This window comes from Macaca thibetana, chromosome 1, assembly GCF_024542745.1.
Source record: "Macaca thibetana thibetana isolate TM-01 chromosome 1, ASM2454274v1, whole genome shotgun sequence".
Lineage (NCBI taxonomy): Eukaryota > Metazoa > Chordata > Mammalia > Primates > Cercopithecidae > Macaca > Macaca thibetana.
Genome location: NC_065578.1, coordinates 198220975 through 198243974, shown reverse-complemented (window position 1 = coordinate 198243974; position 23000 = coordinate 198220975). Strand labels below are relative to the sequence as shown.

Sequence of the window (23000 nt, the reverse complement as noted above, 5' to 3'; positions counted from 1 at the left end):
TCCTTGGACTAGATTACTGGCACCTAAGAGAGGGTTGTGATAAGAATATTCTCTTCAGAAACTCCCTGTGGGGACTTAGCTATTCTAAACAATAAAGATGTTGGAAATTGAGAGCTTAAAATCTCCATCAGTTCAGAAACAAATTATGTTCAGTGTAGAAGTTGTGGTGGTCATCTGTATTTATTATTTTTAAAAGTGCTAAAATGTCATCTATTTGTTTATATGGGCATTTTCTAGTTAAGAAGTGAATACTGCTTAATATATTTTGGATGCTTAATAACTTATTAATATTAGTTGTGTTGTTAATTTAGTAAACAGCAGATTGTAGGGAAATTATGCTATTAACCTTCTAGCTAGTGTGTCTGAGAGATATATCTTCTTCATTTTCCTGTAACAGTTCCTTATGGGGATTTTTTAAAAATAGAAAACCTTGGTCAAGTGAAAGTGTCAGTATTTTAGTAATACCTACCTGAAATTACCAAATTGGTTACTTAATAATTAATTCTGTTGTTTTATTTTTGGCATGGTGATGGCAGATAACTACACAATAATTAACTGCTGTAGCTCACCCTCACCCTTATTCCTCCAAAAACAAAACAATACAAAAAACTACCTGAATCAGCCATTGTTTTACCCTGAGGTTATTAAATAAAGAAACCATCAGGAGACTTTTTTTTTTTGAGATGGAGTCTTGCTTTGTTGCCCAGGCTGGAGTGCAGTGGCATGATCTCAGCTCACTGCAACCTCCGCCTGGGGTTCAAGCGATTCTCCTGCCTCAGCCTCCCAAGTAGCTGGGACTACAGGTGTGCGCCACCATGTCCAGCTAATTTTTGTATTTTTGGTAGAGACGGGGTTTCACCATGTTGGCCAGGATGGTCTCGATCTCCTGATGTGATCCGCCTGCCTCAGCCTCCCAAAGTACTAGGATTACAGGCGTGAGCCACCACGCCCAGCACTGTAAGGTATTTAAGAGCTGGCATATTATAATAGATAAAACCATGATGTCCGAAACCTGAATTTTATTCCAAGATCTACTTTAAAAAAAAAAAATCCTGTGGTTTTGTAGGATTTTTTAGCTTTTGTAAATAATGCTGTTGGGGAATTGGCAGGACTAAATCTCTAATGTTGAACTGAACTGGGTTAATTCAGTTCATAGCTAAGACAGCCCTAAGATCTCAGTTACTTTTGTTGATGAGATTGGCAGCCAAATCCAATCTCATCCTTGGATCTCAATCCAATCCATCTTTTTGAAGGAGTCAAGGAAGAAGATAGGTCTTATAGTTCAGGATGTAAACTTAAACCTTATACGAGACTTTTGAAAGGCTTCCCTTTCATTGTCTGCTTCCACAAACAATGTTGCCCTGTAACCTGGGAGGTCTATTCGAAATCCCTCTGCCCTGTGGAGGCAGCCTGAGCTCCCAGAAAGTAACGGTTTTTTTGGGGGGGTTTTTTGGGGTTCTTTTATTACAGCCTATAGTACTGTCTCCTCTGTTGAGAAACATTCAGCATGTGAGGGTTTTATTTAATTAACAGTTGTAACCCCAAGTATTCACATTCCTGTCACATTGTGAGTGCCTGTCCTGTGGGAAGTAGCCCAGCTTCTTTAGGTACAAGGCTTGAGGGAAGTGAGGAGGAGGTGTGGATAGCTCCTTCCCAGGTACTGGAACAATCTGGATCATTATGCTTTGTCCATCTCAAACGGACTTGGAGCTTTGCTCTGCTCTCTGCTGTGCGTTCCTCGGCAGCTGTTTAGCAGCTGCTTTGCTCCACCTCAGCAGTGGGTGAAACGACTCCACTGTCTGTTTCGTGAAGAGCAGAAAGGGCCCCGGGATACAGTGCCCTGAATAAACGTCAGATATTGTGAGTATTTGTATTCACCATAATGAAGCATATGATTATTAGCCGAGCACTCTCAGCTGGCTTCCCAGCTGAGAGCTGGTACACTTGACAATCCTCCCTCACATCCAGCCCCTCCTCTCTTTAAGCCCAGACGAGGTGGGGAGGCTGCAGCCCTGTGGGAGGTTGTTTCTCTAGAAAGGCGGCTGGGATGCTTGCTATGTGCCTAGCCCTCCACTCTCCATCCTGTGGTCTCCAGATTTCAGTGAACTTGCTGCCAGGTTTTATTTCCTTCTCTTGGTTGTACAGTTCTGGGTGCTGGGGCTGGCTAGGGAATGAACTTACTATATAGATCTCATGTTTATATAGCCCTTTTCCATGGAGAGTGGAGAGGAACATGCTAGAAGGACCCAATCTTCTATGGGTATGTCTTCTGTATAGGCCCGTAGAGTAGAAAGGAGGTATTTATCACCACCTTTACTTTTACCGAGAGGGAAATTGAACTCTGGAGAAGTTTACCCGGTTATCGATATATCCAAATATGCTGGATTTCTAAGTTATCTATATTTTGAAGAGATAATTGTGACATGTGTTTGTAGGGCCAGGCACACATATAGTAACTCATTTAATCCTTACTACACCTTATGAGGTGGGTGTTGTCATCTCGGTTTCACAAATTAGAGAAACGAGGCACAGATACATTAAGTAACTTTGAAGATCCCACAGCCAAGTGAGTCCCAGAGGCAGGAGCTGTGAACCCAAGCTGTGCTCGCACTCAGCCTCTCTGCTGTGTTCCTGTGGGGGATTTGCTCAGTCTGCAGGTCATAGCACAGGAGTGTGGGTGCCGTTAACCTTGCTGGAGGGTCAGGAGTGATTAAAGCCACTTTTGGGTAAATTAAATGAGGCACTGAGTAGTGAAAGGATGTGCCCAAATATTCACGGAGGCGGGGGCAAAATCCCAGGCCTCCCATTCACCAGTGTAGACACAGCCCAGTGGATGCACCTGCCTATGTACCTTTGGCCAACCAACCTCAAAAGATTTCTTAGGTGAATAATCAGTAAATGTGTACTATTGTTACTGTTACTGCGTTATCGACACATGTGACAACGGCAGTGCAATGTTATCAATAACGAGCATGTTTCTGCTGTTAAATAAGTTGGAGCAGGCCGGGCGTGGTGGCTCACGCCTGTAATCCCAGCACTTTGGGAGGCCGAGACGGGTAGATCACGAGGTCAGGAGATCGAGACCATTCTGGCTAACATAGTGAAACCCCGTCTCTACTAAAAAATACAAAAAAACTAGCCAGACGAGGTGGCGGGTGCCTGTAGTCCCAGCTACTCGGGAGGCTGAGGCAGGAGAATGGCGTAAACCCGGGAGGCGGAGCTTGCAGTGAGCTGAGATCGCGCCACTGCACTCCAGCCTGGGCGACAGAGCGAGACTGTCTCAAAAAAAAAAAAAAAAAAAAAAAGTTGGAGCAATTGAGTCTTTAGTTCTTTAACTCTCAAAGCATCATCTTGCCTTTTTTGTTGCGAATCGAATACAGTTTTACAGTATTGCTTTGAGTGAATCTGTGAATAGATGTTTTACTGAATGCTCAGCTAAGGAAACCAGATTATGGATGCTAAGTAAGTCATAGTAACTAAAAGAGAGGGCAGGAGTTTTCAGAGGGGTAAGTTCAGACTCTGGAAAAGGACAGAGGCCATGGCCTAAAATAGGAAGGGCTCAGGCACTACTTCTGCCTCTTCATGTTTGCTTTGTGCCTGTGGAAATGTCCCTTCACCTCTCTGGGCCACAGTTTTTCTCCCTGTTAAATAAGGAGGTGGGGAAATACGATTTTCAACTCCACCTCCGGAGCTGATGATATGCTAGTTTATAACCTGAGAATTTTTATTTCTGCAGGGATAGTTCCTGAATCCTCTCAATCATGTTTTGATGCTGTTTCTCTAAGACCCCTGGGGACAGATTCCCTTTGTGTTACAGACATAGTGGATCTTCAGAAGGCCAGAGCAGGAGAGGAAGTTCTTATAATAAAACTTGAAACAGAAATAGATGGATGAGAAATCTCCCAGAAGAGTTATCAAAGCTTTTAATTCCATGATTCCATTTAAACTCTTTTGGCTGTTTATGCATTCTAAAATTGAGTATTTGGAAGCACTCCTATATCAGAAATAATGAGCAAGGCAGAAAGCACATGATACATTTGACCCCAAACTCTCTTTGACTGTTAACTTTGGGACAAAGGGTGGTGTAGTGTGTTTTATACTAGAAGTCATATGCTTACATTTTACTGTAGTAAAATCATGGAAAAAAAATTAAGATAAAATGATTAAGAAATTTTTTTGTGTCTTAAAAAAATTCAACATTATCGCCAAAACTTAGAGCCATAGGGGCTGAAATGGACGTCTACCACAAACTATCTTAGTTTTCTTTATTTGCACAAGTCTCTAGAAAAGCCCACATGCTCCTTGTGTCATAGACTTGATACACATTGAGGCTTGGACCCGCAATGACTGTGTTTATTGTCTTGCCATTCCAGGCCTGCAACGAGTTCACCACCCACGTGATGAATCTCCTGCGAGAGCAAAGCCGGACCAGGCCTATCTCCCCAAAGGAGATTGAGCGGATGGTCAGCATCATCCACCGCAAGTTCAGCTCCATCCAGATGCAGCTCAAGCAGAGCACGTGCGAGGCCGTGATGATCCTGCGTTCCCGATTTCTGGATGCGCGGTGAGTCTCCCATGGGGCTGTCCTGCCCTCTGTGGGAGTCACTGATCTGGGGCTAGAGTCCATAGCTGGCCACCCTTATAGGCTCTAGTTTCACCCCATCAACACTGAACCAAATGGTACCCTGAGGATGGTTCTGCGAGACTAGATAGGTCATTGGTTTCACACAGTACCAGGAAAATACATGGTTGCAGGAGGTGATCTTTATCACTATGTTACACACTGTGGGTAGCAGCAAGGAGGACTTAGGTACAGTGAGATTTTTTTTTCTTTTCATAGCACTAGGTACCTCTCTTATAGATGCGTCTTGTAACTATGGGCCTGCAGCTGTCTTACTAGCATTCTATCACGACAGGCTCTCTTCAATAAAGTTTATTCCATTTGCTTGGAAATTGGGATCTTTTCCACCCTGTAGATGGACCGAGAGTGCACTCAATTCAACAAATATTTCTAAGTAAATTGCTGTCTCTGGGCTAATTTTAGGAGTGCAGAAATGAATAAGACATGGCACTTTGGACATAGCGGGACAAGGAGATGGTCTAACATGGGCCAACTTGGTTTGATGGTTTCCATCTGGCATTGCTGCTCATGTCCTTACTTGTGAGTTCAGGGCATTCAGTTGAAGAAACCATGGATAGAAAGGACCTTTAAAAGAAGACAAGAACTGAGAACCCAGAACAACTATCATCTCTTTGTTCCCCTACTCTCTAGACCGATAGATTTATGTGAATCCCTTTGATTCCTTTTGCTTCTGTTATCCAGCCTGTAAAATAGTAATAGTCATATCTTTCATCTACTCTAGAAGAATATTTTGATAATTCATCTAGCAAATACATTTTGATTTTGGGTATGCTTTGTGATCTAGAATTTGTCTTAAATTCGTCATCTGTGAATTCAGATACCATTCATATTTAAATTCTTGATAATAATACCAATCTGTTATTTTTATCGTTAGGACGTTAGATATGTCAGGGTCAGTGTACCACTTCACAGTCTATAATTTTGTCTCTTTTCAATCAGATAAAATGATATATTACTCCTCTTGAATTTTTTCACCCCTGAGATCATGTTTTATTCAGCTCTCCTACCTGCATTTCTCTCTGTCTTCACAATTGTGGTCTTTACAGTCCTTGAACCTCTTTAAAACGCCCTGGCATCTTCTCCTCACTCCCTTTAGTCAATGTGTTTTGGGTTGCATGGACTAGAACACGAGAATGCCAGCTAGCAAAATGTAACTCTGGGCCAGTAGAATTCCATAGAACAAGTCAAGAGAAAGTAAAAACGAAGGTAGTTTTCCCCAACTGGGTATAGTAATGGAATGGAAATAGGCAAAATCACCCTAAAGCAGGATCCTCTGTGCCTCTCCCCCACCCATGGCCTGCTGTCTGCCTGGCTTCTTTAATACAGCCTGTTCTGCATAGTGCAAAGTGCAAGTGACTGGTGGCCTCTGTTTGGGTCCTTCCTCTGTGCCACTGCCACCCTGCGTGTATTGCTTACATCTCCATGGTAACTCCTCTAGTTAAAATGCTGGAGTTAGTATTTATGTTGGCAGGTATTGAAAAAAAAAAAAAAAAAAAGAACAGTTGGCTCCAGACTGAGTTCTTTTCAAGAAAGTAAGCAGAGAGACGGGAGGAGCAGAATTAATTGTCTCATTGGATATCTTCTCTCAGTAATTCCACTGTGCCCAGTTGAAGGTCAGACTGTAATAGACACAAAGCTTGGAGAGCTTTGTCCACAAGTTTCTTTCACTTCCACCGGCCTTTGCCTAGAGTGTTCCAGTTGGCACCAGACAGACAATCACTTTAAGACAGGGTCTTTTTCTTGCTTTGGTTACAACCTTTGAATCATTGCTTCTGAGCCAAGATTCAAAACGAAAACAACTAACCTATTGTCACTGTTACTATCATTTCATTTTGGGGGTATATTTATTACCAGTGAAAGAACATGACCCCAGATTCCAGCCTAAGGCTGAGCAAATGGCCTTCTCAGTTCAAAAGCAAATGTTTGCCAGACATCCTGATTGGGGAATTCATATCAGTGCCTCCAGCGTCACTAACTGTAATTGGGAGAGATAGCTAAGCAAACTTAGTAAGAAAGACACACTCACTGCACATATTCACATGCTCCTCTAAACCATGCATCTGATGGGCAGGGCCTCACCAAAAAAGATTTCATGGAAGACAAATAAAATACAAAGAGGACTTGATTTAGTAATAAGATTAGTCTTTGTAATCTAATAGGTGTGTAGAATTGAGTGTTCCTACTTTGTTGTGGAACACTCATTGTATTAGATTTCTATTGCTGCGTAGCAGATTACCACAAATTAAGCAGCTTAAAACAACACAAGTTTATTATCGCACGGTTTCTGTTGGTCAGGGGCCTGGGCATGGCTTAGCTGGATCTTCTGCCCTAGTCACAGCGAATCTGTAATCAAGCTTATAAGCTGAGCCTGTGATCTCATCTGAGGCTCAGAGTCTCCTTCTAAGCTTGTTCTGGTTGTTGGCAGAATTCGTTTCCTTCTCATTGTAGGACCGAGGGCCTCAGTTCCGAGAGGCTGCCCTTCTCAATAGGCAGTTCACAGTTTGGCTGCCTGTTTTCTTGCTGAGGGCCCGTAGGAGAAACTTTCCATTTTAAGGCTTTAATCGAATCTTCCCTTTCATTTACTCAAAGTCAGCTGATGAGGAACCTCATCATATTTCCTATGCCATCCACTCACAGGGAAGGTGTGTACACCAGGGTCTACAGTTCTGGAATTCTGTCCACCACACTCCTCAACTCCTCTCTGGGCCCAGGTTTATCCCACTCAAGTCATTTCCTGTCTCTCTTCCTTAGATTGACTTAACTGCACCAGGAAGGTTTAACTTAAAAATTCCATTCATTCATTCATTCAACATTTCTCATGTCATGCTATATACCAAGCATTGTGCCATACAACTTGGTAAGTTTATTATCAGGACTATAAATAACATTTTTTTTTTTTTTAGTTAAAAGAGGGAGAGAACTTATAAACTATCTAACTGATTTTCAAGCAGTAATCTTAACTGTTTTTCTATAACATTTTGCTGGAAATAACAGTAACATAACCAGATAATTAAAAGTATGTCTGTATACTTCACTGCAATAGAGGGGATTACATAAAGTATATTGCCAAAGAGAGGATGGCAAGAAAGAGGAAAGGACATCCAAGAAGGTCTAGTCTGGTCACACTGGCACTCTGCTTGGATTTACTGGTTTATCTAACTGAGCTCTTACTATCTGCCTGATGTTATAGTAGCCACTGGAACATCAAAGATGAAAAAAGTGCATATAAATGTGGGTGCTACCTTCAAAGAGCTCATAGGACAAATACTGTTCCAACTACACATAACACCACATGTTACACATTCAGTTCATTCATCTACCTACTCCACCTGAAGGAAAGGATCCAGAGAGAGGGCGGAAAAATACTGAGTCTCAGAGGAGCAGGATGTTTGCCAAACAGAAGGAATGACAGCAAAATAAACAACGTAATTCTACTTCAGCAAGCATTCCTTACTTGAGTGCTTACTATGTGTTAGACACAAGGGTTTCAAATATGAGTGAGATCTGTCCTCTGCCTTTGAGGAATTTGCTGTTTAGTTGGGGAAACATATGTAAATCTGTGGCGGATGTTGTGGGAGAGAAAGATGCAGGGTGGTGTGAAGAGCCACAGGAGCATGAAAGCCACGAGTCTTTGGGGAATGCAGAGGCATATGATGTGGCTAGATGAAATTGTTCAGAGCATATGTAGGATTGAGGGGAAATGAGGCACTAGGGATAGGAAAGATCCACTGAAAAACCTTAACTGTACCAGTGAAGATTTTAAATTTATCCTATCAAACAGCAGAAACCCTCAGAGCTATTTAAAGAAGAAGTATGGGAAGTTATCACATAAAATTGCACTGGATTCAAATTCTGGCTACAACCCTGATGACCTTTATGACCCTGTGACTCATTTTCCCAAGACTCGGTTTTCTTACCTGTAAAATGTAGATAATCCTGTAAATAGGAATAAATCTTACTATAGTATCTGGCACATAATATTCACATCATAATTCAGCTATCATAATGATTACTGTGTTATATATTACTGTTATATACTATTGTACATTGTTGTTTATATACACATTATTATTAAATTTTATAATGATTAGTGACATATCTATGGTTTAGAAAGATTACTCTAGTGAGTCTCTTGAAGATGAGCTGGACTGGAGAAAAGACAATGTAAAGAACAATTGTTGAAGCCTGTGCTCCTCAGACTGGCACCACACAGAATAAATTGAAATACTTTTCACATTTTACATAAGTATTCCAAAGAAAATATTCTTATTTTAAGATAAACATTGCTATATTATAGAGTGGACTAAAACAAGAGGTTCCAAAGATATTTTATGTTTTTGATGGTGTCCCCAGAGCTACAATCTTTTTCCAAGAGGGCTTCTTGGGAAAGCATTGATCTAGTGTTGCTCTGGTATATAGCTATTTGATTGTAAGTTAACTGAATACTAAATTAAAATGAATAAACATTTAAAAATTAGCTCTCTAGTTACAGTAGCCACATTGCAGCTGCTCAGTAGCCACACGTAGCCAGTGACTACTGCATTGGACAGCAGAGATATAGAACATTTCACTCATTGCACAAAGTACTCTTGGACAGCGCTAGTCATACAGTCGTACAATAGGCAGTGGCTCCTCTTCACTCACTTCACAAATAGCAGCACAATTAGAATGAGACAAAAGAGGTTGATTTGAAAGTGTAGAACTGGCAGGACTTGCTTAGGGGGCAATCATTTGATGAAGGTAAGAAAGCAGGAAGAGTTGAGAAACTCCTAGTTTCTAGCACATGCTAGGTACTCAAATCTTTGAATGAATGGATGAATGAAGGAATGAACAAATTAGCAAATATAATGAACTATATCTGTAGTAATGTCACTAAATAATAAGGCTAACAAGGAAAATGGAGCTGATTTGGGTAAAAGGTGATCTTAGTTTTGGAAACAGTTTGTCTGAAGATGCTTGGAGTCTGCAGTCATAAATGGGCCAGTGGCTCTTAGCAGAGGTATTAGGGCAGGAGATAACAAATTTGGTAGTTAGCAGTGTATGTCTGTGACGTCTACACATCTCACTATCATGAGTCTTTTATAAAAAACTTCCCCCGTGGACCCTGTGCTTCAAAAATTTTCTGTCCCTAAAACACCATGTTTATCCAGTAATATTTAATTAACTTCCAAATTTCTTAAATTCAAAACCTTGATGCCCAACTCACAAAGCTACTCATTGGTTTGAAATCACAAATGTTAACTCAGCAAGGTGATAACACTTCAAGCCAAAGCAAAGAAACCAGGCGTCTCAGTTAGCTCAACCTTATGGTAGAAAGGTGTTATTTTCACTAGGTTTCTTGAAATTCTGAAAAATCCTGATCCTAGGATTTCAAACACCCTAGATTAAGACAGCTACTAAAAGAGGTGATAAGCGAGTCCATCAGAGTAGATGAGACCACCTAGGGAAGATTGCACATCACAAGGAGAGAAGAGCTGGGAACAGCTGTCTGCACCATCCGCATACCACCAGCTCATTCCAGAGAGGTTTCCTTTGAGCTCAATTGGAAGAGTCCCAAAAAATACACAGTAATGCTAATGCAAACAACTGAATGAGGGAACGGAGGCTCTCCCAATTAGGGAGCCTTCAGGGTTCAGTTCCCCAGGCCTAAAACAACAGTCTTCTTTAGGCGAAGAAGAAAGAGAAGCCAAAGGTGATCTAAAGCCTGGCCTGCAGACTGTGTTAGTCACTTGGCTATCTTCCTCAAATTCCCATCATGCAAGAGCTTTTAACACATGCCCACTTTGCAGTTGGGCTTTTAAATCCAATCTGTACAATTTCTGATGCTGAGTGACCCAGAAACTCAGCATGATTTAGGAGAGTGACTTGGGCTTGGCATAATCTGGACAGATGTGGTTAATACCTGTGGACAGATGGTGTTCATCCGGTAAAATCAGGCACTTTATTGTGTTAATTAATCCAAGCGGGACCCTGAAAATACAATATTAGCTGAATTTCCTGTCTAGCAAGGCCATCAGTGCTTTCTGTTGGCTAAATTGGGAAATCCTATATCCTGGCATAATCAGGGATGTTCTGGACATTTTTTCCATAAGGAAAAGCTTTTAATAAAAGCAAGAAAGGCAAAAGTGCTAAGCAAGCTAATTTAAACATGAAGGACCCACAACTTTAAGGAGGGCCAGCCAGCCCCTGCAATGAGCCTGCAACGCCCTCAGCTATCCACAGGCCTTCATTGTCAGGAAGCGATAAAGTGATTCTCACTTTAAATTAGTTCAATTAGCACTTTTTCTTTTTTAAGGCAGAAAAATGCTTTTATTCAAAAAAAGTGATTTTCTCCTTTTTGGCAACCTGTATGTGAAAAAGAATTCTGTGGGCTTTTGTTTTACCATTTAGCAGCTGTTCTTGCTTAAGAAGTGCCACTTTTCATCTTCTGAGGGAGGTCAAGCTGTTGGGGGTTAATTTCAGTCAGTTCTGTGCCCTCTTCTCCAGATGCCTTTTAAGAATGTTACGTGCATTTACATGGGGATAGAATGGAAAGAACATGATAACTTATTTTTAACTTATGGCTGCAGAATCTCTGTGTAATTGTGAGGAGCTCATTTGTGTAGAAGAGAAAGACTGGGTTTTGTTGTCGGTCAGACCTGAATTAATACCTTGGCTCTGTTACATACCAGCTGAGTGACCTTTGAGCTCTGTTCTTTATCGGTAAATACAAATAATCATATCCACCTCAGTAGTTGTGAAAAATGAATAACTTGAATTGATTGCCAAGAGGGAGGGGTAAGGCCCAGTGCCTGGAACCTGGTAAGAAGAAAGACCAAGCTGTAGTAGCACCTGCCATGTGTTGGGCGCTGTGCTGAATGCTGTCTTTGTGTGGTCTCATCTCTTCCCTACTCTCACCCTGTGAAGTCAGTATGACCCTCTTCACTTTCATTGAAGAAGCTGGTCAAAATTACCCAGCTGCTATTCAATTGACCCAGGATTCAAAACCAAGATGGGGCTGGGCGTAATGGCTCACACCTGTAATCCCAGCACTTTGGGAGGCCGAGGCAGGAAGATGATGAGGTCATGAGTTAGAGACCAACCTAGCCAATATGATGAAACCCCATCTCTACTAAAAATACAAACATTAGCCGGGTGTGGTGGTGTGGGCCTGTAATCCCAGCTACACAAGAGGCTGAGGCAGGAGAATCGCTTGAACCCGGGAGGTGGAGGTTCAAAGTGAGCCAAGATCACACCACTGCACTCCAACCTGGGTGACAGAGTGAACAAACCAAGATGGCCCGAATTTTGAAACTTTATGCTCCTCACTACTCTGCAAAAATATCCGTGACCACTCTTCTGTTTGGTGCCCAGATGGTACACAATGAAGTATTGAGCAAATGCTTTTAGTTATGGTTTTGGCATCCGGCCCCTTTTTAGTAAATGTGCTCCAATTCACCTTTTGCTCAAAAATTTGTCTTCTCCCAGAAGTAGATTCTATTCTCTCCCATTTTATGTTTATTTGGTGTGAGCCTTTTTGTTATTGTTTCCTTTCTCTTTACAAAGGCGGAAGAGACGGAATTTCAACAAGCAAGCGACAGAAATCCTGAATGAATATTTCTATTCCCATCTCAGCAACCCTTACCCCAGTGAGGAAGCCAAAGAGGAGTTAGCCAAGAAGTGTGGCATCACAGTCTCCCAGGTAAGCAGCCCCTCAAAAGCCTCAGCCTGTAGCCTGGCCATGGTGGGGCCTCCAGGGCAGGCTCTTGGAGGTCTTGCTTTACTGGACATTCATGCCTTGCAAGTTCCATCAGCTGTAGCCTTAAAATATCAAGGTAAGCACTTGATGTATATGTGTATAAGTGAGTTTCTAGGTACGTACTTGGCAAAACTTGAGAAGGACCAGCAGAAGGAAGAGAAGAATAAGTAGAGTACAGTGTAAAAACAGGGTTAGGGTTCTTTCCAACAAGCACTCCTTTGCTTCAAATGGGTGAGGTGTCTAAAGTGTACTAGGGAAGTTACCTGCATTCCTCATGCTGTTTTTTCAAACTCAGTCAATTCCTTAGCCATTTTTTGCCCAACCCAGGAACTTTAAGAGTCAGTGAATGGAACTAGTTGTTATATAGCCTTTTAAATGAAAGGAACTTAAATGTCTCCTCTTGATGTGCTGACTCTCTAACTGATGGAGTGTAGGAATTTTAACATGTCACTGCGATTACATTGGAATGGTTGAATAAAATGTCACTGAATGCGCCCTTCCCCCAAAGAGCAATAACCATAACAGGTGGTGTCTGTTGACTTGGAAAGATACATGATATAAAATTGTTATAGGCCTAGAGTTTTCAATATGAATATGAAGCAGAACAGTAGGCAATATTTATACGTACGTACATTTTGTCCGCTCAAAAGATCCACCCAAACTTCTTATTCAGTCTGAACCTCAAATACCACCACTGGTTTCTAATTGAGACCTATAGTGATAGTTCTGAAATCTGTCGAAGAAAGTTTTTCTTAGAATTTTGTCACATGCAGGAGAATTAAATGTACAGGTATTTCCATTAAAACTGGGGAGGGGAGGGAGTAGTGAAGACTACTGTAGTGAGAAATTTCACTTACCACTTTTCAAATGAAGCAGATGCTCCTTTATATAAACTAAGCATCTGTACCTCCTTGAATTGAATCCTGATTTCTGTTGATCCCTGCAGGGTGCTGATCCCATCAACCTGTGTTTACCTATACAGAATTAGGTCCAGTCAGAATATAGAGCTCCACAAAAGGTATTGACAATGAAGGGATTGGCCGAGCCTCCCCAACAAACTAAGATGATTTTACAGCAGCAAATATCCTTGAAAACATTCTTTCAGATAAAGCAGAAAGAATTGACTCCTTTTTAACTTGGGCCTTCCTTAGGTGCTTTGACCCAGCTGAAGGTCATTTTCAGTCTTGACAATTCTGGGAAACTGGAATGTCAGTGGTGAAATTCAAGTAGCCTAGTTTTTTCTAGGGCTATCACCATTCTTGTCCAAATCTAGACCCCTTGTCCACAAAAAAAGGGAATTAATGCTTTTTGATACTTGCTGCATGTTTCAGGAATGCTTCTAGGTATGGACCACAAACAAGGAGCAAATATTAAATCAGTGAATTTTATCCTGGAACCTTCTGCGTTTAAAGTAGAATTAAATTACTGCTGTCTGAATTCCAAGTGTGGAATTCAGAATTTCAACTCCGTGTTGAAGGTAAAAGGAATTCTCCTGGAGGTAATTTGTAGTATAGCTGGATACAAGTTAAAATCCTGATCTGTTCCCACAACCTTCACTTCCTTCATTATGGAAACTCAAGGTACAAATAGTGTGTCCATTAAAATGCTTATTTACATATTGTGTCACCTTTCCCTTTCCTCTGCCCATGCCAAAGTCATGCCATTCTTTCTTCCTCATCACATCTGTCTCTCCCCAAAGCAACTAAGCTACCATTGTTAAACAAGTCCAATGGGAGACAATATATGATATCATAGAAAGAGCATTAAGCAAGGAGCATATTTTTGACAAGAGTCAACTGTGGGATCCTAGGGAACTCACTCTTTCTTTTTGGGTCTTAGTTGCCCCATCTACTAATCATGGTTTGTTGGATCACATGATTTATTCAATCTTTCTCCTAGTTCCCAAAGCCAGGGAATACCTCTTGGACTGTATCATTATTGTCTTTTTTTGAAGTCACAAATTCTTTTGAAATCTACTAAAAGCTATTGAAACCCCATGACCCAAAACAAAGATATGCTGCCCATACACCCAAATCTATCTGAAATCCGCCTGTTGACTGTATCTCCCCAAATCCCTAAAGAGCCCTTTGTCTATACCAGAGCTACTCGAAGTGTGATCCACAGAAGGCAGCATCAGCATCCCCTGGGAGCCTGTTGGAAATGTAAATTCTTGAGTGTCACCTTAATTCTGAATCAGAATCTTTGAGGGTGAAATCTGTAATAGAAGTTGTTTTAACAACTTACCCTTGAACACTTAACTTTGAAGTTAACACTTAATCTTTTCCATGCTCACAGCTACAAATAATACCTCCATTTGAATACCTGATGGAACTTCTCTCCTGCAGCACCAAACTCATATATTTTACTTCCCAATGGACTTCATCGTGGCTCTGCCCAGAGCTTCTTCAAAATTAACTTACTCAAAATGTGAATCAAACTCTTCCTATAAAACCTACTATTCTTTCTGTATTTTATGTCTCATTCTGTGTCTGTTATCTATACATCCCTAGTGCCTAACGCATATTAGGCCCTTAGTCCATGACTGTTGAATAATTAGTTCATTCATGATAACACTGTATACATTGTCTGGATCATTGTCTGTTGGACAATGCAGGAAGTCCCTGAACTGACCTAGCACCTTCCTACCAGTTCCATTCTTGTCATTTAGAAGGGAATCACTCCCACAACATGTCCCCTCTCTACCCCCTTCAGCTTATTTTTTTTTTTCACATATAATTGGACCTCAGGTATTTCTTCTTCAAAAGTCCTCCCAAATTACTTTCATCTTTTTCCCTTTTCTTTCAGCTTGTGCAGTTATCTGAGAAAAAAATCTCCTTATCTTTTTTCTTCTTTTGCTATCCCATAAATCAAAAAGCAACCATAATTATGACCGATTCCTACGAATAGTGAAAGTTATATCAAGAAAAACATAAATTTCAAAGTGAAACTAGATATGCAGTGATCCTGAAATACACCCAAAAGTGTCCTTCCTCCTCCAGTTTACCTCTTTTTCTGTAGACATCAGCATTTACAATAAATAAAGCATTTTCTTATTGAATTTTTTTCTCTTTTGTTTACTAATATTGTGGTGGTACGGACGGATTTTTTTTTTTTCAAAAAAGGCTTGACATTTCTGCTATAGTATAAGTTGTATAAGCCTTTCAGTGCTGTCCTTATAAGATGTTTTAAGTTTGCTAATGCATTTAAAAAATTAAGTTATATTATTATAAATTATATTTACGTAAATATAAAAATTATAGTTTTGCAACAGTTTTCTTTATCTGCTGTCTTTGGGAGTTAAATATAAATGATATGTAAACTGTGGTACATGTGGTATCAACTCCCCCTTCCCTCACCAGATTCAGAGTTTGGTTTGTAATTATATGAAAACCTCAGCATTTTAGTTCAAAATCATATCTGGAATGTGGGATATAAAACTTTCCTTCCCAGGGCAGGAATTATGGGGGTAAAACTTGAATTTAACTGTGTCTCCCCTTGTGTCTGGCAGAGGTCTTGGTATGAAGGGAGCAGAGGTACCAAATGGAGCCAAGACACCTGCTGTGAACCACATGAAGGAAATAAATTAACAAATGAAAGTAAATTAGGTTTATTGTGTCTGCTGGCTTTAACATTTAAACACTAGAATTCAAGGGGATAGTCATGTGTATGCTACAGTTTTTCCTTATGTAGATAATACCAAGCTTTACAGAAAATAGTCAGTGAAATCTGGTAGATTGAATTATATTGATCCTAAGGTCTATCGTGAAATACAGCTAAGAATCTCAGTCCACATTAAAGTCATGTAACTTCTAAAAATTTGCAATTAATCTATCACATGAAAGCACCTATATGGACATTTAAAGGTCTGTGTATTTTGATGGCATAAAGCCAGCTTTCGCATTGATGAACACTCAGGGCATTTCTCCTGAAATGTTAGGTATATTTTAGTGTCATAACTGAAGATGTAAGCAAATTTAAAATGCTTGCTCTAAATTAAAAGGGTTCTAGCTTAAATGAGCAGCTCCTTTATAGGAAGATTTTTGTCACAGTGGTTTTACTAAATTTTAGTGATATTAAACAAGAGAATCGCATTTCATGTAGTTGTCCTTTTGAAGCTCTTACTTCAGATCTTTTTACTGACGTTGCCAAATTATTAATACAAGTAGGATAAGACCAATTAGCTTACCTCTTCACCTCTCCCATAAAGCCTTTTTTTTTTTTTCTTCTGCAATGTTTCTGAAGGATGAAATGTGAACTTTCTCATCTTATTAAACTACTCTAGGTATCAAACTGGTTTGGAAATAAGCGAATCCGGTACAAGAAGAACATAGGTAAATTTCAAGAGGAAGCCAATATTTATGCTGCCAAAACAGCTGTCACTGCTACCAATGTGTCAGCCCATGGAAGCCAAGCTAACTCACCCTCAACTCCCAACTCAGCTGGTTAGTTTTTTCTTTGATTGGGGGTGGGGGGAGGAATTGTTCTCTATTTTTATACTTGCTTTTCTTACATTTTGATTTTCTTTTAATTTGTTAGACTTTTGATTGGTTAATTTCTGTATTCAATTGTATTTTTGGATGTTAATGTCACTTTGGGCTCTTCCTTTCATTTCCAAAGAGCAATCTGTTAGACTGTTTACAAGGTGGGTTGTGTGGAGGTTTGCATTAATGTGTCTATTAAGTTAAGACCAAAGTAAATTGGTTAGCTTGATGAGACTTCTAAATTCTCCCCTCAGGGATATCAATAAATAAGTTAGACATAATGCTTAGAGATAGTCTATTGGGATTCTGTCATTTGGCCCATTTTATATAAAGTTTTTATCCTTGTCAGTTTTGCTGTTCCAACAACGTAATGTCTGGGTCACCTATTAGCGTACATTCTATGCAGAAATATTTACTCTTCTAGCAAATATCTTATTAGAATGTTTTGGTATGCAAAACCAGGCTATGAATATTTCTATGTATTGTTTATAGTTGTTGTTCTTTATTGTTTTTTGTTGGTCTTCTTTATGATTATCGGTCATGTGCTATGTAGTAGGTTTTATTTCAGGAAGTATGCATTATATCACTAATTTAAGAGTTTAGGTCAAAATACTGTATTCTGGGGTGTGCCTTGTGTCATCAGTTCAGAATTTCTACATGTGAAAAAATATAGTTAATAGTGCAAAAAATATAACCTTCGTGTTTGTAGGCTATGGAACGCATGTGGTAATTTTTTTTTCCCCTCCGGTAAAGGAAAAACAAGTATTTTCTCATTAAATAAGTTTGGTTTGACTTCAATTAGGGTGCACAGCTAAGAAAATTGATGATTCTAACTTAAAAGGTTATCAATTTAAATATATTTGATCATAATATGATTACAAACCTAATGTTAGACATCTTTGTTAATGTTAGGTATCTTTGACCACAAAGCTTGTGGTATCTTTGACCACAAAGCTTGTTTGTCCACTAAAATAAGTTTTCTTATGGTGACTTGTTACTGGAGACAATGTAGGGTTCCACAGACTGATGTCTTCTGTGAGCTTCCAGATGTACAAATTTGTTAATGATAAGGTTCTCCAAGTCACTGGGCTATACCCAGCATGCCTTTTATGGCCTTCTTTTATCTAAATGGAATCATGCATGAAGAGTGGCCTGGGCTTTTTCAACATGAATATAATAAAATAACATAGAATTCAATCCAGTTTTAATTTTCCCAGCACTGCAGGTTAGATTCCTATGAGGAGCATATTTACTTTTTGAGGAATATTTTGGTTTTTTCTTCCTCCATCATGGTGTGATTGACAAGGGATCAAAGCTAACAGGTTCAATAACCAGAGAGTTCCGTCTTCTCCATCTGGTCAATTATTAAGAATTTCAGACCCAATAACAAGTTGAACTGTGCTGCTAGGCAGACATTTTCACTTGTCTCTTTGGAAGAAGTACAATTCTGTCAACATTAGCAAAAATGCACTCAACACTCCTGCAAAGGTTATCATAATGCAAAACAGATATCGAAATGACTTTTTCCTGTCCCTGGTATATCTGCATCGCAGATGGCTTAGCATGATTTATGACTACTCCTTAGAAAGGCCCTGTGGACTTTCTTCATTACTAAATTTGTAACTATTTATTCTTTCCTAAAGCCCTTAAAAGAGAAAAGTAAGCATTTTAACCCTCTACTCTGTGTTTAAGAATTATGGTTGCCTGTTACGGAATGTCAGACTATGATTACAGTTTTCTAAGGAATTTTTTTCTGGTGGCTTAAACATCATGTGACTATTCTGAGCACAAAGTAAATTATTATGGAAAATTTGAGCTAAGCCTTCCAGTTGTGCCTAAGTTGTTGGAAATAATCCGCACAGGAACCCCTTTGTAGTGCTTTTTCTAAAGTAGAGACAAAAGAAAATACTATTGTATGTGTGCAATAGCATGGAATTTTAAAAGATAAACATTTTAACAGCAAAAGTTATAAATGGGCTTTTCTATATTTTCTTTTGCTCTTAACCAACTTAAATCATCCACACAGATAAAGTAGAACTTTAAAATGTTCAAACTTTTCACATAAGGTGTTTATCATGTTATGTACTTGCTCTTCAATAATTTCAAAAGATAAATGATAATTGAAATAAATTTTAAATAAGAAGTTAATATGTGAAAATATATTTTGGCAGAGTTGTGGAACCTAGGAACTTTTCATAGCCTCAGTATTGAAGCAGAAGGTTTTTTTTCAGAGTTTTACAAAATATAAGTACTCATTTCTATTGTAAAGAAATATATTTCTGGCTGGGTGCAGTGGCTCACGCCTGTAATCCCAGCACTTTGGGAAGCCAAAGCGGGCGGATCACAAGGTCAGGGGTTTGAGATCAGCCTGGCCATTATGGTGAAACCCCGTCTCTACCAAAATTACAAAAATTAGCCAGACATGGTGGCGCACACCTGTAGTCCCAACTACTCGGGATGCTGAGGCACAAGAATCACTTGAACCTGGGAGGCGAAGATTGTAGTGAGCTGAGACCGCACCACTGCACTCCAGCCTAGGTAACAGAGCAAAATTCCATCTCAAAAAACAAAACAAACAAACAAAAACAAATATATTTCTTTGCAAGTAAATCCTCTTCCTGCCAGAGGCTTCTGTATGGAGAACAGCACTTCAGTATCTTAGATTACTTCCAAATATTTCTATTTGTTGATATGTTCCATGTCTCCTGTTTTCTTAAGCATAATCTATTTTTTTTTTTAAATCACTTAAGACTAAAACCCGGGGGGATTAGCAAGCATTTAAAGACATTTAGCATGCTTCATAGTTTATACCAGCAGAGTTAGACAAAATGGATGGAGCAAAGAGGAAGAATAGAAGGAAGGAGAAAAAGTTAAATTTTGAAAAAAGAAAGCAAAAATAGGGACCAGTTGAAGCACTGGTTAAAACCTGGGGTCTATAATTCTTCTGTAATGACCTAGAGTAATGCATTCTTAATTTCTTAATTTTGATGAGATTATAAAACCTCAGAAAAATGAAGCCCTTTCAAGAAGCTTGGATTATCTTCTGGAGAGGATTTTAACATCCAAGAAGAAAGAAATTGACTTGTGCATTACAGATGCTCACTGTGGCATGCCATCAGCATGGAAATTATATCACATTCTGTGATTAGATAAGTGGTAGTGGGCTTACTGAAGCTCAGAACCCCAAGATTTGAATTCTTTCACTTAGCTGTGTGTTTGTGTCAAGGACAACAGCAAATCTTCTTCTAGCACTATTTTAGTCAATGGCAAGCCCGTATACATAATCTTGTAATACCCCTGTATTAGTCCGTTCTCACACTGGTATAAGGAAATGCTTGCGACTAGGTAATTTCTAAGGGAAAGAGGCTTAATTGACTGAGGTTAGCATGGCTGGAGAGGCCTCAGGAAAGTTGCAGTCATGGCAGAAGGTGAAGGGGAAGCAAGGCACCTTCTTCACAAGGCAGCAGGAGGGAGAAGTGCCGAGTGAAGTGGGGAAGGGCCCCTTATAAAACCATCAGATCTTGTGAGAATTCACTCACTATCATAACAGCATGGAGGAAACTGCCGCTATGATTCAATTAAGTTCATCTGGTCTCTCCCCTTTGACACGTGGGGGTCATGGGGATTATGGGGATTACAATTCAAGATGAGAGTTGGGTGGGGACACAAAGTCTAACCATATCAACCCCTAAAAAGAGGGTTGGTGTTTTTCAGGATTGATGAAAGGTTATTATATTAAAACGCAGAGCCTTCGTGCCCTATGAGAAGTTTTTATATAGTACACACAGAGAGAAGGTAACACATCCAGAGAAGTTGACTGACACTTCAGTAAACCCACAGGAATGTTTATAATTTTGTTTTTTAAAACCAAGTGAAAATATTTATCCTACTGATGTTTTATCTCATGTTCTTCCTTAGTATGATTCTCCTCTTTATTTTTAAGTGAAGAGTGAAAACAATTTCTCCTGGAATTGGAACTCTACAACCTTGACATACATACCTGTTGAAGGGTTTTCACATTGAACCAGACAACACTTTACTCTTTCACTTTGTCCCAAGCAGAAAGTAACAGTGAATTTTGGAATTCACAAGGGGAAATGGAAAAGCAAGCATACCTGAGACTTAATTAAGCTTCCATCTAGTAAAAAGGACCTATCCTTTGAACTCCCAAATGGTATGAGAGTCCAATCTATCAAGCTGAATCAGGCTGGCTACATAATCTACCTGAAGTCTTGATTTCTAAACTACAGAAAATGGCAACTACTTCATTAAAATACTGTAAGAAATATTGAGTGAATACATTTAAACACGGACTTCCTTAAAAGGAAAAAGTAAATCCATTCTTGTTCTAGGACTTTGGTTCTCATCTAGGGGCAAATCTGTATCCCCAGGGGACATTTTGTAATATCTGGAGATATCTTTGGTTGTCATAATTTTGAAGGGTGGGTGTTACTGGCATCTGTTGGATAGAGGATAACCATTGTAGGGCTAACCACCCTACAATGCATAAAATAATCCCCCACAATGAAGAATATTTGGCCCAAAATGTCAGTAGCAACAGGGTTGAGAGATCCTGTTCTAGGTTTAAGCTTTATCATTATTATTATTATTATTTTTTTTGGATTATGAAATTAACTGATTTTGTTTGTTTGTTTTTTGCTTTTACTTTTTTTGTTTTTCTTTAACAAATTTAAGTCTCCTGAAGATTCTTTAGAGTAGAAATGCAATTTTCGGGAACTTGTCTAATGAAAATGGATGTGAACACATTACCACATCATGATGTTTGCCCAAGCAAATGCATTAGAATCATAGGTGATCCATTATTTCTTCTCTGCCTAGTTGAGTGCAGATTTAGTTTTCTGTACATGCCCCAAATGTCTGGGTGGCAGTTTAAATGAGCTGCTTGCCTTCCTTCCCAAACCAAATTCAGAACCTTTTAACTGACAACCACATCTTAAAATGTGCTTCTAGTAGTAGCTGATGGTTTCCAAACAGCCTGCAGGTAAGGTTTCTGAATGATCTTCTCAGCAAGCCAAGTTACTCTGTTTCAGCTCTTTGAGAATGCCACAGCACCTCCAAGAGAGCCCATTCACTATTTGTCAGTGAATCGTGTGCGTCCCAGGAGGTTATCCATTCCATGATAAATTCTTTCCAACTTGCAGTGCTGGGTAAAGAACATGTCCTCCCCTTGTAGTTCAGATGTTTTTGTGGACTTCTGTCTGCTTTATTGTGGTATTAGTGGCACCTGGTCTCTTCCCTCAGCACAATCACTGCTTCTGGATACTTCAGAGAGTGAGAAGCCATGGTAATACTGTACATGGGTGTACAGACACAATGAAATGCTGAAACAGCACAGCCAAGAGCACAAGGGACTCTTTCTTCAGTTGCTGCTCTGATACAAATGCACTTGTACGTGAAGTACATTTATATGTGCATATTTATCTCTGTGTACATTAGGCAGCCAGACGTATTTACAGTTTATCTATGCACATGTATTTTTTAAATCATCTGTGTCAACTGCAGTATATATCTTTTAAATGACACATTCCATGCCTTCATGGTTCCATGGATGCCATGTCATTGGATATCATGTAGCCTTTTGGGGGTTTCTCCCATTTCTAAGTTTGTGTACTAATTTCCAAAAAAACATTGGTCAAACTTATAGTCCTTATGTTTGGGCTAGATTTACCACAGTGGAACCGGTGGAATCTGGGTGGTGCCAGGATGGACCTTAAGGTTGACTCTCTGGATGACGAGATATCATCTAGAGATGATGGGAGAGAAGTAAAATACCTGAGCTTGAAACTGAACACTCTGGGGTGTTGGGTGGGGGAGTCTGATGACATATAACAAATTATAATTTGGGTTCTTGGAGCTGATTCTTCTTGGTTCTGTTGACATCTAAATATAAGCATGTATTGTAATATATTACAAAATGGCTTTTATTATTTAGGTTGTATCTGTGATTACGAAAAATATTTGAGAGGGATAGTACTAGTATATAGAGATATTATATATCTACACATGAGCATGTGATCTGTGCCACACATTGTTTCATTCATATGTTCAGGAAGACAATTTCAAAGATAGTCCCATATTAATGGAAGGAAGTTACAGACCAAAGACTTTGTCCCACTGA

General features: G+C 39.5%; 2 protein-coding genes across 10 annotated transcripts in view; both read left to right on the top strand.

Annotated features, from left to right (window-relative positions):
• Window positions 1-23000, top strand: part of MGST3 (microsomal glutathione S-transferase 3) — a 1219025-nt gene that overhangs the window by 361649 nt on the left and 834376 nt on the right. The window lies entirely within an intron of this gene.
• The window catches only part of PBX1 (PBX homeobox 1), a 290936-nt gene that overhangs the window by 238594 nt on the left and 29342 nt on the right, over window positions 1-23000 (top strand). For all 7 annotated transcript variants that reach the window (XM_050768576.1, XM_050768575.1, XM_050768585.1 and 4 more), the window contains 3 exons: window positions 4374-4564; window positions 12188-12323; window positions 16663-16822. In XM_050768576.1, coding sequence (XP_050624533.1) covers window positions 4374-4564; window positions 12188-12323; window positions 16663-16822 — 487 coding nt within the window. The remainder of the gene's footprint in view (window positions 1-4373; window positions 4565-12187; window positions 12324-16662; window positions 16823-23000) is intronic.